At 40.9% G+C, this 14,977-nt stretch overlaps 1 protein-coding gene across 1 annotated transcript; it reads left to right on the forward strand.

Moving 5' to 3' along the window:
• The first annotated feature begins 3,140 nt into the window (after positions 1 to 3,140).
• On the forward strand, positions 3,141 to 14,015 carry GMFG (glia maturation factor gamma). The gene is made up of 7 exons (XM_075186795.1): positions 3,141 to 3,248; positions 6,168 to 6,264; positions 6,415 to 6,464; positions 6,616 to 6,665; positions 7,453 to 7,535; positions 9,747 to 9,820; positions 13,871 to 14,015. The coding sequence occupies exons 1-7, from the start codon at positions 3,246 to 3,248 to the stop codon at positions 13,940 to 13,942; spliced, it is 429 nt and encodes a 142-aa protein (XP_075042896.1). The 5' UTR covers positions 3,141 to 3,245; the 3' UTR covers positions 13,943 to 14,015.
• The last annotated feature ends 962 nt before the right edge of the window (positions 14,016 to 14,977 follow it).

Below are 14,977 nucleotides of genomic sequence, written 5' to 3' on the forward strand. Positions count from 1 at the left end.
TATGGCTTGGACTTGTTTTTCAGCACATCCCACAGATCCTCAATCAGATTGAGATCTGAGAAATTTGGATTCCAAGTCAACACCTTAAACTCTTCGTCATGTTCCTCAAACCATTTCTGAACAATGTTTGCAGTGTGGCAGGGCGCATTATCCCGCTGAATGAGGCCACTGCCATTGGGGAATACCGTCACCATGATGGGGTGTACTTGGTCTGCAACAAAGTTTAGGAAGGTGGTACGTGTCAAAGTAATATCCACATGAATGCCAGGAACCAAGATTTCCCAGCCAAATATTACCAAAAGCAATAGACTGCCTCCCCTGGCTTGCCTTCTTTCCATGGTGCATCCTGGTGCCAACTCTTCCCTAGGTAAACCCACACACACCCAGCCGTCCCCATGATATAAAAGAAAATGTGATTCATCATACCAGGCCACCTTCTATTGTTCCATGGTCCAGTTCTTGTTCTCACGTGCCCATTGTAGGCGTTTTCAGTGGGGGACAGGGTTTAGCATGGGCACTCTGACTGGTCTGTGGTTAGAAAGCCCCATATGCAGCAAGCTGGGATGCACTGTGTGTACTGACACCTTCCTATCATAACAAGCATTAACTTTTTAGCAATTTGTGCTACAGTAGCTCTTCTGTGGGATTGGGACAGATGGACTAGCCTTTGCTCTCCACGTGCATCAATGACCCTTGGGCTCCCATGACCTCAGTTCACCGGTTGTCCTTCCTTATACCACTTTTGGTAGGTACAAACCACTGCGTACCGGAACACCTACAAAACCTGCCATTTTGGAGATGCTCTGACCCAGTCGTCTAGCCATCAAAATTTGGCCCTTTCCAATGTCGCTCAGATCCTTACACTTGCCCATTTTTCCTGCTTTCAACACATCAACTTCAAGAACTGACTGTTCAATTGCTGGCTAATATGTACCACCCTTTGTAACAAATTAATCCATGTTATTCACTTGTCAGTGGTTTTAGTGTTGTGACAGATCGGTGTATGTCGGTCGTTGCTGGGTAAAGGGCGCTATGTATCCTGAACAGAGCACATATGCATCATCTGAAAATATAGCTTGACTGTGAACATTTGCTATTGAAGACCATTGACATTGTTAACTACCATGGTGTGTTTGTTGTGGTATGAAGCAGTAATACTGATGCAGAACAAACAAACAGAGCACCAAGAACTTATTTTATTAAAAGTAGTTTGAACTGTCAATCAGTAGCATGTACAGTAATATATTAATAGCAGAGAATACCAGACGGGGCTCTAAGTTTATCAATAAGACTAATCATTTGGCGTCTTCAGTGGACATCATTCACATAACTATGTGCACTACCATCAGTGCTACTGGAATGGTACATTTTAACAGAAATAATCTAAGGATTTCAGGGACATAGGATAGTAAAAGTCAGTTACCTGTTTAACCCGCAGCACTGATTAACTCGGATCCTACCTCTATTGTAGGTCCCCATGTTGGAGAATACTGTATGATGGGGAGAGGGTACAATCTGATCGAATAATTCAGAAATGGAAGTTGATTAATCAATTTATAGGTTCACAGCAGCTACTTACAAGGTTGGGGTTATCCAGAAAGGAAAAAATACAGAGAAAATTCCCCCAGCAACACTGCAGTAAACCAGTTAAAGAGCTGCCTTTCTACTTGTACATAAAAATGCAAAATTCTCAGTTACACACATTTGCAAATGCATGATAAGCTACCCGCCACATCAAGGCGCTTCTGCTAATAGGGTGATCCTAACTCTAAACAATGAGAGTCCCTATACATCCATGTGTTTTTAAATTGTGAGCTAAATTACCAAGAGGTACCCCAAGGAACCTCCAAATGGCAATAGAGGACCAGCACTCCCCATCAGCTTCTGCTACCAAACATGCCTCTTAAATAACAACACAGAAATGAAAGTTGCTCAATCGATTTATAGCTCAGCACTGTCAGAAAGTGAACTATGTAAAGCCAGGCTGTGGTTAATTATTTTAGACCATTGGGGACTTGCTGTAATTCGGTAAAGATTTCTCTGCAAACTCTGGTCATATCTACATGCACTACTCTGTCCTCCTCTGACTCTTCCTCAGGGCCTTTGTCCTGGTACCTCCTCCTTTGATCTTGCAAGGGTCAGATGTTGATACATAGGAGGTCACTGTGACTCTTTACAGAAAGCCAGAGATAGTGACAGATACCCCCCATAGCATGTCTGGCAATACCAGCACCATTTCTATTCTCTGCCTCTCTTATATTGATGATGGTTGACATGAGGGATAAAAGCACTCATTGGGAGCGTTCAGGATACCCGGTACAGATCCTTGACATAAGAGCTTACATTTTCATGTAGGACTTGGACTGGGGCTCTAGTTTTCACTTATCTGCTCCTGCACATCATCATCATCTATTTATATAGCGCCACTAATTCTGCAGCGCTGTACAGAGAACTCACTCACATCAGTCCCTGCCCCATTGGGGCTTACAGTCTAAATTCCCTAACACACACACACACAGACAGGCTAGGGCCAATTAGCCTACCAGTATGTTTTTGGAGTGTGGGAGGGAACCGGAGCACCCGGAGGAAACCCACGCAAACACAGGGAGAACATACAAACTACTCACAGATAAGACCATGGTCGGGAATTGAACTTATGACTCCAGCGCTGTGAGGGAGAAGTGCTAACCACTTAGCCAGTGGCTAAGTGGTTAACACTCTATAACCTATGGTGGGGTCTTATATAATAAAATGGTGCAATATGCAAAATTGTCCCGTAGCCCAGAGCGACTAATCAAATGTTTGCTTTCGTTATCTTAAAAAAATGTCAGCGAGAATCTGATTGGTTGCTGTGTGTTACAGCATATTTCTGCGTTATACACCGGTTTATTAAATGAGCCCCACTCTTTTACATTCTTACCGTAATATTGCATTGAAAGTCTGGCCAACTGTACTGAATAGACAGTGACTGGTTTTATTTACCAATAAAGATGACGTTTTGTGTCTCTGAAGACACTAATATCTTAATATTTCCAATGTACTTTTTCCTCATCAGCAAAATGACAAACTTAGCTCTGCGCTGAGATAACAGGATGTGGTGAGAGAACACGTGCCCTGTGCAGAGAAACAGCACTGTGCTGCACTCTACCCCCCCCCCCACTCCTCCTCCTGCCCATCATATCCTGCTGTCATTTCTGCTGGGGCCACCACACCGACAGACAGCAACCTAGGAGACGCCCTACAAGATGGTAAGATGCCTCTCTCCCCTCTGCCTACCCTGTCCTCCTTTTTGTAGAAGAAGACTTTAGTGTCACATTGAGAACTGCTATAGACAGTCCCTAGAGTTAAGGATTGAAACTTTTATCCCGGGATGTGTAATACTCTACTCACCACTGCTATGAATGAACCCTCTCTCTTCAATGTGTAATGCTGAGCACTGCTAAGAATGAACTCTGTATTCAGATAGTCGCGTGCAGACCACAGTTAAGTCTACAGAAATGTGCTTTACCATACAGATGTTTGCAAATAGTATAATTCAATAAGATCTTGTTGAGTAAATTATGCATTACAGTGTAATTAAATTAATAAAGATACATTATATCACAACCAATCCAGAGGGGGGAAAAAAAACAGTCCAGAATATCTCAGCCATCTCAGGAGAGACTTAATATACAATACGTGTATTCGTAACCTTGTTCCTGTAAGCAGGATGTTGCACAAGTATTAAAAATTGTGTAACTGCACAGAGCAGGCTTAGTCTACATCTGTTGTTAAAGTATGTCAGCAAAATGATCAACTATGTATGATTGTCTGAGGATCTCAGCTTGTCTAACTTAGGAGAAGAGTAACGCGTTGTCGCAAAAGTGAAGGTGCCGCCTATTTGCACACTCACTGTACATGGTTGGTTTGTAGACCTGGGCATTGGTAGTACCCACAGAAGTTTACAAACAGTGATGCACATCACTATGGGGGAATTCAATTATCGGTGGTATGTTTTTTTAAACGTTTTTTGTAGCGTTAAAAATTGTGGTATTCAATTAGAAATCCGGTAACGCCACCACCGCGCATTATCCATAGGTGTAAGGGAATTTTTAGGGGAGTGGAAGGGAGGGTTTAACACGGCATACATGCATTGGCATACATTTGTATTGCATTACACGACCTTCTATTTTATAATATATACAGCACTTTTTTTTTTACTATACTGTTTTTTTTTTTTTTACTTTTTTTACTGTACTATTATCTATACCATCACAAAACACATTAGTACATACAAATTAGTACATACATATATACACATATATTAGTAATTATTGTGTTTATTAATTTATTTATTTTTAACATGATTTTTGTAAAAAAACCAAAACACATTTTCCATGTTCTACAAAACTGAGAAACATGTCAAATCTAAATCAGATTGTTCACCTGTAAGTGTCAGTTTATCCGTTATGAGCTCATCAGCTGGAGAGAATTAAATACACTGCATGGTTTGTGTGTACAATTAGCTCTGCTTTATTAGTTACAAGTCCATATCTATATAGCAAAAATCACGTATTACAGAAAACTATGCCCCAAAAGGTTTTAACCACTCATGCTTCATTTAAACAGATTTTGCTACATTCTCTCATTTTTTACACAGGAATACTCCCCAGGGGGGAGTTGGCTTATCTCCTGTGCTGCCATATTCAAGGCCATAAGCAATGTCTCCTGCAAACAATGAATAACTCTTACATACTAGCTGTATCTAATCTGTCTTTAAGCTAAAAGAGAACAAAATGGCTATAAGGCAACAAGATGGCGTCAGCTTAGCAAAATCACATTTCTCATTTCCCATCGTTTTATTCATTATTTGCCCTAACACTACCTATTAGAGATCACATTCTTGCTGTCGCTTTTAATGGGTACTTATACACATACACCCTTCCAACAGAACATATAAATAGGGATGCCTAAAACTGGATACATAGAACAACCCATCCCCCACCAATAGCAAGTTCACGATCCCTCTTCTAGCTGATAGATGGTCAATGAGTCCACAACCGTCTTACAAATATAAACTTTAAATTTCAGTGTACAAATAAGCTATCAAGTATTTGTGTGCTACATGAAATAAACAGTCAGTATTTAACTTATGTGCAAAACAGAATACTAATTTGCACCCCTTACATTGTAACATGGTTTTGCCCAGTAGACTGAAATAAGAAGTTTATTAAGTTAAGATCTTTAATGAATCATGTCCCTAGTTTTCATTTATTTCGTACATTCTACAAAATGACAGCTAGAATCTGATTGGTTGCTATAGGCAACATCTCCACTTTTTCAAACCCGCAGTTTAGTAAATCTAGCCCTAAATATGTATAGCTTGTTTAACATTTGAAGTAGCGATAAGGCTGTATATGTAAGCAGTGTATTTTCTTTTTTACTTTTTGTCAATTCTTTTGCATTGATCCATTTGAAAAAAGACAATGCAAGTGGGTAATATTAATTGTGTCTATATTTTCCTTGTGGTATGATTTAGGTTGTCACCTGCAATAACACCGATGAGCAACTTTTCTGGCGTCTTATTACACATTTTTGTTCCTTATGTCTACAGTTTTGGTTGTTTTATGTTTAGAACATTTGGAACTTCTGTTTCCATGGCCATGGCCGATTGTCAAACTCCTAAACGTGCCCAAATTTGCCCTCTTTCATGGAGATAGGATGATGTAGACAATGGAGTCTGGGAGAAATGTGGCAAGGGAATTGGGAAAGATTAGCCCAGCAAAGGAGGCCTAGGGGGTAATAAATTTAAATCACGTCCCATGCCAGAGATAGAAGTGGACTTGGTTTGCTCTGAAGTTCCGGTTGAGGGTAATTGTTGGGTTGCCTCTTTCAGGTTCTATAACTAACAACAATGGAGCACACCATGGGGTATATTTACTAAACTGCGGGTTTGGAAAAGTGGAGATGTTGACTATAGCAACCAATCAGATTCTAGCTGTCATTTTATAGAATGTACTAAATAAATAAAAACTATAATCTGATTGGTTGCTATAGGAATCATCCCCACTTTTTCAAACCCGCAGTTTAGTAAATATACCCCCACGTTATAAAAGTTGTCAGGGGTTTGTCTGACAGAATGAATGACTGTGGTCAGTAACGTTTCTCTCGCCCTTTCTTTATCGCAGTCAGACTCGCTGGTGGTGTGCGACGTGGACCCCGAGCTTAAGGACAGGATTAAGAAATTCCGCTTTAGGAAGGAGACCAATAATGCCGCCATCCTGAGTGAGTGACTGCGTGTGCATTGACACGGAGTGAGAACACGCATGGGACATTCTGTATAACCAGGTCTAATAGAACAGGGGTACAGAATTTGTACAGTAACCACGCTATTTCTACATCCCTCACGCGCATCATTATTGTTTTGTTTCATAGTGAAGATAGACAAGGAGAAGCAGCTGGTGGTCTTGGAGGAGGAGTTTGAGGTGAGTGCTGTCTGTCTGACCAAAAGGTGTAGCCCCTGAGGTAGACTGCCATGGGTGCTCTGTCCAAAAGAAGGGAGCCACTGGGAGATAATCCACTGTTTGCCCACAATACTCCAAAAATATTAACCGTAGTTGGAATTTTGTATTTCAGGATATTTCCCCTGATGATCTACAGAACGAGCTTCCGGAACGCCAGCCTAGATATCCTTTCTAGTGACGATGGTCTGTGCTTCTATGTAGGAGCCCAGTACAATAGTCACTACATATAGACAGTATGGTCCACACATATTCGGAAAGCCGAGAAGGTCGAAGGTCAGATGAGTGAGGTCATATGAGTTTCTTATATTTGATCCTCATATCTTAGTTTGTTTTTCCTCCAGTAACAGCCAGGGCCGCTTGAAGACATCAGTAGGTCGAAACAAAAGCATTGGCGTCTCTCCAGGGCATCTGCAAAACATAAGGGGTAACAATGGGTGAAGTGAGAGTTTTCGTCAGTGCTTTTTTCCCACATCGCCCAATACATGAAAGGGTTAATTACTGCCTTTGCATGGGTAAACCTATTGAACATTAATGAATAGTGCTATTGCCCTGCTCACCCCGAAAATAAATATTATTTTCTGCGGAATATAACTTTAGCATAAATTATACATGATATCCATTGCTATTTTTGTAATAACATTGGAACTGGACCACAAATTGGGCTACCAGTTATGTTCGTTATCTCTCTGCCCTCCATCCACAATGATTCCCCATCCGCCCGCAGCAGAAGTCTGAATTCCATTACATTGGCTGGAAACCATTTAAAACTTGTTCTCTGTAGCTAATGTACTGGGGAGAGATATTAACAGTTGGTGGAAATAACAATGATGTCAATAATCCTCTCACTGACAACGGTGGTGCCATATTTAATTTTATGTTTATGACAAAAATACTGTTTTGCAATTGTTTTCATGTCTTCTGTTGACTGACGTCCTTGACTCACGGGCACATTCCTGGTGTACAGCTATAAGTATCAGCACGAGGATGGTCGTATATCATATCCGCTCTGTATGATATTCTCCAGCCCAGTAGGTAAGTGACCGCTGTCAGCAGCCAGGCAGTAGGGGATAGAAGGGGTTTGGAGAGCCATGTAGTAGATGACTGGTAAAGGGAAAAAAATAATTGTATTAATTTTGTGCAATATACCCCCAAAAAAAATTAAAACATTTTACATCTTTCATGTAACCATCTTTCTAATGGTGACAGATGGGTAAATGTTACCGATTGGCATCAGTTCTGCAATGTCAGTGTTTGCCAACTGGGGGCTGCCAAAGTGAACAGTACTGTGCCGTTTATACTTGGCGCTGCCACTTCTGCCTCTTAGATGGTCAGCTCCACTCAAACAACTTCACAGTTTTTACTGGCTGGATTACTTTCGTGCCATCAGACGTTTACCCATTCCTCTGGCACAGTTACCAAGCACTACCAGCCTAGATCTGGGTTAAGGAATGATTCCTAATAATATACAAAAAGTACTATTAATACCTGGATTATGGGCGGGATGTTTCCTTCTAAAGTGAAGAGGGAAAGTCGTGTTCAGCTAAGCCTACCACTTCAAGATCAGCAGCACATGGGCGCCAAGGCAAGTAACGGCTGCAAATTTCTACATGGACAAACTAGGTTGCAGCGCAAAGGGTGCAAATGCAAGTTTTTAGCATGCAGGAAATATACTGTCTGCTTTGTATGTAGCAGACTACTGGGCAGCTTGATTGTTACACTGAAATTTAGAGTTGACCTAGAACACGCCCCCTTTTAACTTTAAATTGACATTACTACAGAATTACAATAGTATTCTTTTGATAAAATCAATTAATGAAAGATCACAACAAAATAAAGATAGGGAAGAGAACAGCAAAACAAAAAGACTGTTTGAATGATGCAACTGTTTCTCAAACTTAGCTGCAGTTACCCCTAACAAGCCTCAGGCCTGGGGATTATTGGAAGTTCAGAACCTGAACCTTGGACATGCTTTATCTTTACATAAATTAAAGGGTAAAGATTCCATAATAAAAAAATAAAAAAAACCCCCAGAAGACTGCAAGATACATTTTATAATTGATCACCATAGTGATGGGTTTTTGTCAATTTAATTTTTCTCCCATTAGTTTCACTTTGTTGCGAACTGGTCCTTACCAAACACTTATTTCATACTTACCAACCTTTAAATTGTGTATTCCGGGAGATCCCGGGCAGGGGGCGTGGTTGGAGGTCGGGAGAGGGTGGGGCACCGTTAATCGCATCATTTTGTCACGGGGGCGGGGCCAAAATGACATGCCGCGATTCACCACAAATCGCGTCATTTTCGTGAGTAAATTGCAGTATGTGGGATACTTGCCTGCTCTCCTGGGAGTTCGGGAGACCTACCCGGATTTCGGGAGTCTCCCGGACATTCCGGGAGAGTTGGCAAGTATGACTTATTTCATATGCATTAAGTTAGGGCAATTAAATCCCTCCAGCAGCACCATTCTCTAAAGGTGGTCCTGCCCCGTCAGCAACAGACCTTGTATGACATTACTAATGTATGAACCTGATGGCAGAATTATAAGCGTCTCCCAGAGTATGGAAATAGGGATTGTACCTGCCAAACTTCATGATCGAGAGTTCAGGACAAAGTAAGACCTACACCCGATCTGCCCAAGCCACGCCCAGATTTATACAAACCACTCCCAGATCTGCTGAAAACATACCCATTTTAGTCAAGAACATGCCCTTAGCAGGCCACATAGTAAAAATCAAACTGTCCAATTAAAATTGGGACTGTTGACTGTTATGAATATTATGTCAGCGAGCACTTAAGATGACATCTACTGTAGGTTATTAGTTCCCCAAAAAAACAGAGTAAATTATAGTTAATGATCTAAATCAGTACAGCATGTTACCCATAATTTATATTTATTTCTCTAGTTTGCAAATAACTCCTGACTAGAGGCTTATCCGTTATATTTATATAAACACTAACACATACTTACATAGTGCTAGGTCTCCACACAGGCCCCTGTTGTAGTCTGTCACACTCTAGGTTGGTTACCATTAGTTATAAAGCTGGCCTGTTGTCTACGCACAGTGGAGGCAGCCATTTTGTAGATTAAACCAATGTTCACGAGAACGCAGCCTAACCACCAGTGACATCACTGAGGCCACCATTTTATGATCTGAACTAATGTTTATGAGAATGCACTTTTAATTCGGTGTTATGCAAGTACTAAAGCAAAATGTAACCTCATTAATATCTGCTCCAAACAGGATGTAAACCGGAGCAGCAAATGATGTACGCTGGAAGCAAGAACAGACTGGTACAAACCACAGAACTTACAAAGGTATGGAGTCAGGAGGACTGACAGGGAACCTACCAGATACAATGAGCGGTCTAAACTCAGAAGAGTCGCATGTTCTGACTTATAGGCATTTCTTACAATATTCCGATTGGAATATTAAGCTATTGTCATTACTGACAAGCCACGCCCCATTCAATTCTCGAAATGTCAAGGCTTAGATAGGGAGGAGGAGGGTGTTCAGTATAAGTGCCTAAAATACCCATTCTAGACCATACTTTTTGATTCACATATCAAAATAAACATGGACAAACACAGATTTTTTTTCTTTATATAGCAAGTACATTTTAACCATGTATCTGTCATTTTTTTAAGCTATCATCCTTCAAATCATTATCTGCTTTTTAAAAGCTCTTTGGTTGGCAAACAAAAATGGCTGCTGGACACAGACACAGTCAGTCTGCCACACAGACATAGGCTCACAACTCTCAGCATGTCATGTGATGGCAGAGGGGGAAGAAGGAGGATGTTACAGTGCAGACAGAGCTCAGAGGGGTGTTCCAAAGCCTCTCTGCTCACTATGTGCCATGTGACTGTGGTTGCCACGGTAGTCCAGCATAATAAATCATGAATAGCATTCTGAATGAAAAACAGGGACAATGGTAACTATCAGCCCTCTTCTTATAGCCTGCCATAGTGATTTATGTTACAAAAAAAAAGCAACACCTGATATTCTTTTCATAAGATTGCTGCTATTATATTAGTGACCACTTATCCGGCAAGTAGTACTCAGAGGATTGAGGATTGTTAGTACCGGTCACACTTAGACTCCACTCCGTGCAATAGATATGTCTGTCATGGGGCTCTCCTTAAGCTTTCCCGCATGACAGGTTGCAGAGTGATTGGCCATTGGCATAGGGGCACATGCCTAATATTTGCCCTATGCTCCACAGTAGGGTCATAGGACAAATCTTAGGCTTGGAGCTGCCCATAGTGCTACAAATCTACATAAATAAACTACACGCAGAATATACAGAACGATGCAAGCGCACTTAGCCACGCCTAACAGCTACTGAAAATACATTACATAAGTGGTTGTCTGCAGTCGTTCACATGTACAGCTTAGTAAAACAATTCAGAATTGCATTAAAAATAACAGTGAGGCAGTATCCATATGCAGTAGTCATAAGCATCGTAAATAATAAAATAGGGATATAAATAGGGATAAGCCCTAAATCTTTTAGGCCTTATCTCCCTTGGATAGATAGACCCCTTAGACTGTGCACAGTGTGCTATAGTACATTTAATGCAGACACTAATTGAGAGGTTCCTAGGATGCAATGGATGGGACTAGTAAATATTTTCTATTGCTGTGATAAGCATTGATACAAAATCTTCATTACTGAGGAACCTTGGTAAATAGACCCCTTAATGTAACATCATATATCAACGTTTTGGGTCTCACCTTTTTCCAGACATCTATAATTATTAGAATCGCGCATTATATTGCACATTTGTTATTAGATGTATAATGATTGTGTTATTAGATGTATAATGATTGTGTTATTAGATGTATAATGATTGTGTTATTAGATGTACAATGATTGTGAAAACTCTAATTTTCCTTTTTTATTTAACTTTTCTAACTTTTAATTCACTATTTAATTTAATCACTTTGTACATTGTATGGCTTTCTTGGTATGACGGTTATCTGCCCAGATTTCATGATTCATACTGTATCTTGATGTGTGTATCATGTGTGTTCATTCTCTTGCATGGTGTTCACCTTCATAATTAAATCATACTTGCCTACTTTCGGCAAGTTCTGTCCGGGAGAGGGGCGTGACTGGAGGGCGGGAGGGGGCGGGACGTGTCAAATCTAGTCATTTTGGCCCAGCCCCCTGCTACGGAAATGCCGTTTTGTCGCGGGGGCGGGGTCAAAATCATGCATTTCACTGCGAATTGCGTCATTTTGGAAAGGCACTTACGGGATGTGGGAGACTTGCCTGCTCTCCCAGGAGTCCGTGCGACCGACCCGGATTTCGGGAGTCTCCCGGACATTCCGGGAGAGTTGGCAAGTATGAATTAAATAATGAATGAATTGATATGTGTCCTGCTTTGCAAAAATCCTACCAATAATATTGCCTTTTAAAGAGGATGCAGTGTGTTTGAGCAATGCTAGGAATGTTAGTGCAGCTGTCTTTCTTTATATATTAATCAGTGAGTCTGGTTTAGAGGGGGTGTTTCGGGCACTTTGTAAATCCTGAATGTTGAAAAGAGTAAACGGAGGTGGTCGTACAGGACTTTGAAGCGACATTTCACTGGTTCCACCATGAAAACCCTTTTAAGGCGTATTCGTAAAGTCGCACAGATAAGCGCAGACTTTCCAGGAGCAGTTCCAAGGACTGTTAAGTGGGTGCACACCTTAAAATGAGCTTAGCAGACAAGTAAGCACACTTATGCAAATAAAGATGAGGTGCAAGTCCGCACTAGTTGCAATAAATGACTCTTTAAAGGGCTAGATTTACTAAACTGCGGGTTTGAAAAAGTGGAGATGTTGCCTATAGCAACCAATCAGATTGTAGCTGTCATTTTGTAGAAGGTACTAAATAAATGACAGCTACAATCTGATTGGTTACTATAGGCAACATCTCCACTTTTTCAAACTCGCAGTTTAGTAAATATACCCCTTTGTCTTTGTCCATATAAAATATTTAGCATTTTTTTTAAATCGATCAGTTCATTGGGAGCTGGAAAGGCACCGTAAAGTTAAAAGGCAGTGTTCAACAGGATTTAACACCTGAAAACAAGATTGGTTTGACAACTGTCAGTCGTGATACATACAATCAATAATAGTAGCTCTGTATATTACTATAATCAACTAATCTGTCTGCAGGACACATAAGGCTAGATTTATCAAACCTTCTAAAAAGAAAAATTGGAGGTGTTGCTTATAGCAACCATTCAGATTCTAGCAATCATTTACCTAGTACATTCTAGAGCACGATAGCAAGAATCTGATTGGCTGCAATAGGCAACACCTCCACTTTTCCTTGATATATTTAGCATTTGGTGTTGAGCTAAAGCTATATTTGCCACAGGAATAAGGAGTGAGCTTAGGCTGAAGGCCAACGCTGTCAATCTAATCTGTGACCACAGATAAAGGGAGGGACATTATATGGAATCAGTAAAATAATATTCAGACCATAGGTATTGGGATTAAAAAAAAGGTTGACAGTATTTTGTAATTGGAAAGTGTATTAATAGCTGTGTCAGAACGTGTAGCCAATGAACACATATATGTGTAAAATATACACAGTTACTAGCGTTTGTTCATATTTTCTTACCTCTTTCGGACTATCCGTGAGACTCTACAGTCAATGCTTCTGACAAACTCCAAGCATTGATTGGGCAAGAATGGGCGTTCATCAGTCAGTATGTGGCCCAGAAGTTGATTGACAGCATGCCAGGGCGAATTGCAGAGGTCTTCAAAAAGAAGGGTCAACACTGCAAATATTGACTCTTTGCATAAACTTAATGTAATGGTCAATAAAAGTCTTTGACACTTGTGAAATGCTTGTAATTTTACTTCAGTACACCGTAGCAACATCTGACAGAAAGGTCTAAAAACACTGAAACAGCAAACTTTGTGAAAACCAATATTTATGTAATTCTCAAAAATTTTGGCCATGACTGTAACATTTCAGGGAGGTCTACCGGAAGTTTGGGCCACCCTCATGGATTCTGCCTGATCTCCTTGCAAAGTGAGCGGGGCAGTGATGACGAGATTTACTTGATGACGCAAATCATGGCGTTACATAATGAGGGGGGAGGGCAGCGAAGTCACGAATAATGTTGTCCCACCTCCCACACTTTCCCCTTGGAATGCTCCAAGAGGACATAGTGGTAAAATGTAGTGTGGTCTGAAGGACAAAACCACGCATTTATTGGAGATAGGGGGATATTAATTGGATGGGGGTGGACTGGTATCAATAGCTTTGATTAAATCACATGTTGATATGAACTGTCTGATGATTCTCTTTAGGGTTGTCAAGAATGCGACTATGACTGAGTTCTTTCTGTGACTCTTTACAGGTATTTGAGATCAGGAACACCAGTGACCTCACAGAAGAATGGCTGAAGGAGCGTTTGGCTTTCTTTCGTTGACCTGAACCTTTATATAGTTTGCAGCTCTGATTGTATGTCGGTTTTACTAATAAACACAAACTCTGTAACACAACTGGGTACTGAGTTATTCTTTGCCGTACAGAGGGGAGAGAAATATTTGAGACACCACCAAGCTGTTATATCCCAACATACAAGGGTTTAATGGATTGTCTGATATGTGTAAAGACAATACAAATGATACCCTTGTCTCATCAAGGTAATTCCACATCTATTTTCAGATACCAACGAGCATCACAACGTTCAGGACCCACGTTACTCTTCATAAAGGGGTTTTAATCATGAAACGCGTTGATGGATTTCTGAAAATAACTAAGGAGTTACGCAGTTGAGCCACGTGCAGCCTCTGCCGTATTTGCATTGCATGTTCCAGCGGAGAAATAGCTACATGGAGACATATGTATTCCATGCTAGATGTGTCATGTTTAAACTCATGAGCTACTTGTGTGACACATGGATCATGAATGCAGTTTGCCGTATTGTTTTGCATCTACGATCCGTCCAGCCTTCATTTGGTACCGTTGGCACGTTCATGATTGTCTACAGAGGACGTTATCAGTGGCTTAAACAGAGGCCCACAGGCCCTGGAGAAAATTTTATTGCTTCATTAGACCTCCCCCTCCCAGTGCACAGATGAGTTACTCCACTATGTCTCAGTTATTTCCAACACAAATAGAGTCAGTTGAAGTCTAATAGTAGCACAGGTTACATGGACCTGTTACAGTTACCTGCCAGGAGAGAGCGCTGTCTCCTCTGAGTGTTTGTTCTGGTGACATCCTCATGTCACATCACAGGTGTGCCCTTTACTAGTATGAATGTGCTCAGTGGGCCTTCTGATCCCAGAGACAGGAACTGAGCAATATTGTTTCCCATCCCTCTAACTGATCTCTGCCGTTGACAGCTGGGGTTTAATGATGATCGTAAAGGGTTGTGGAAGTGGATTCTGTTGAGGTTGCAAAGGCCATCAACATGTCACGCAACTTGACAATACTTCAGGCTACAAAGAAGCTGTATTTG

The sequence above is a fragment of the Mixophyes fleayi genome, chromosome 9 (assembly GCF_038048845.1).
Source record: "Mixophyes fleayi isolate aMixFle1 chromosome 9, aMixFle1.hap1, whole genome shotgun sequence".
Taxonomy (NCBI): Eukaryota; Metazoa; Chordata; class Amphibia; order Anura; family Limnodynastidae; genus Mixophyes; species Mixophyes fleayi.

Excerpts from the sequence above, each read along its gene's own strand:
- GMFG (XM_075186795.1), top strand. Across the intron at positions 6,465-6,615 it reads TCTTGGAGGAGGAGTTTGAG|GATATTTCCCCTGATGATCT; the intron begins GTGAGTGCTGTC and ends TTTGTATTTCAG. Across the intron at positions 9,821-13,870 it reads AAACCACAGAACTTACAAAG|GTATTTGAGATCAGGAACAC; the intron begins GTATGGAGTCAG and ends GACTCTTTACAG.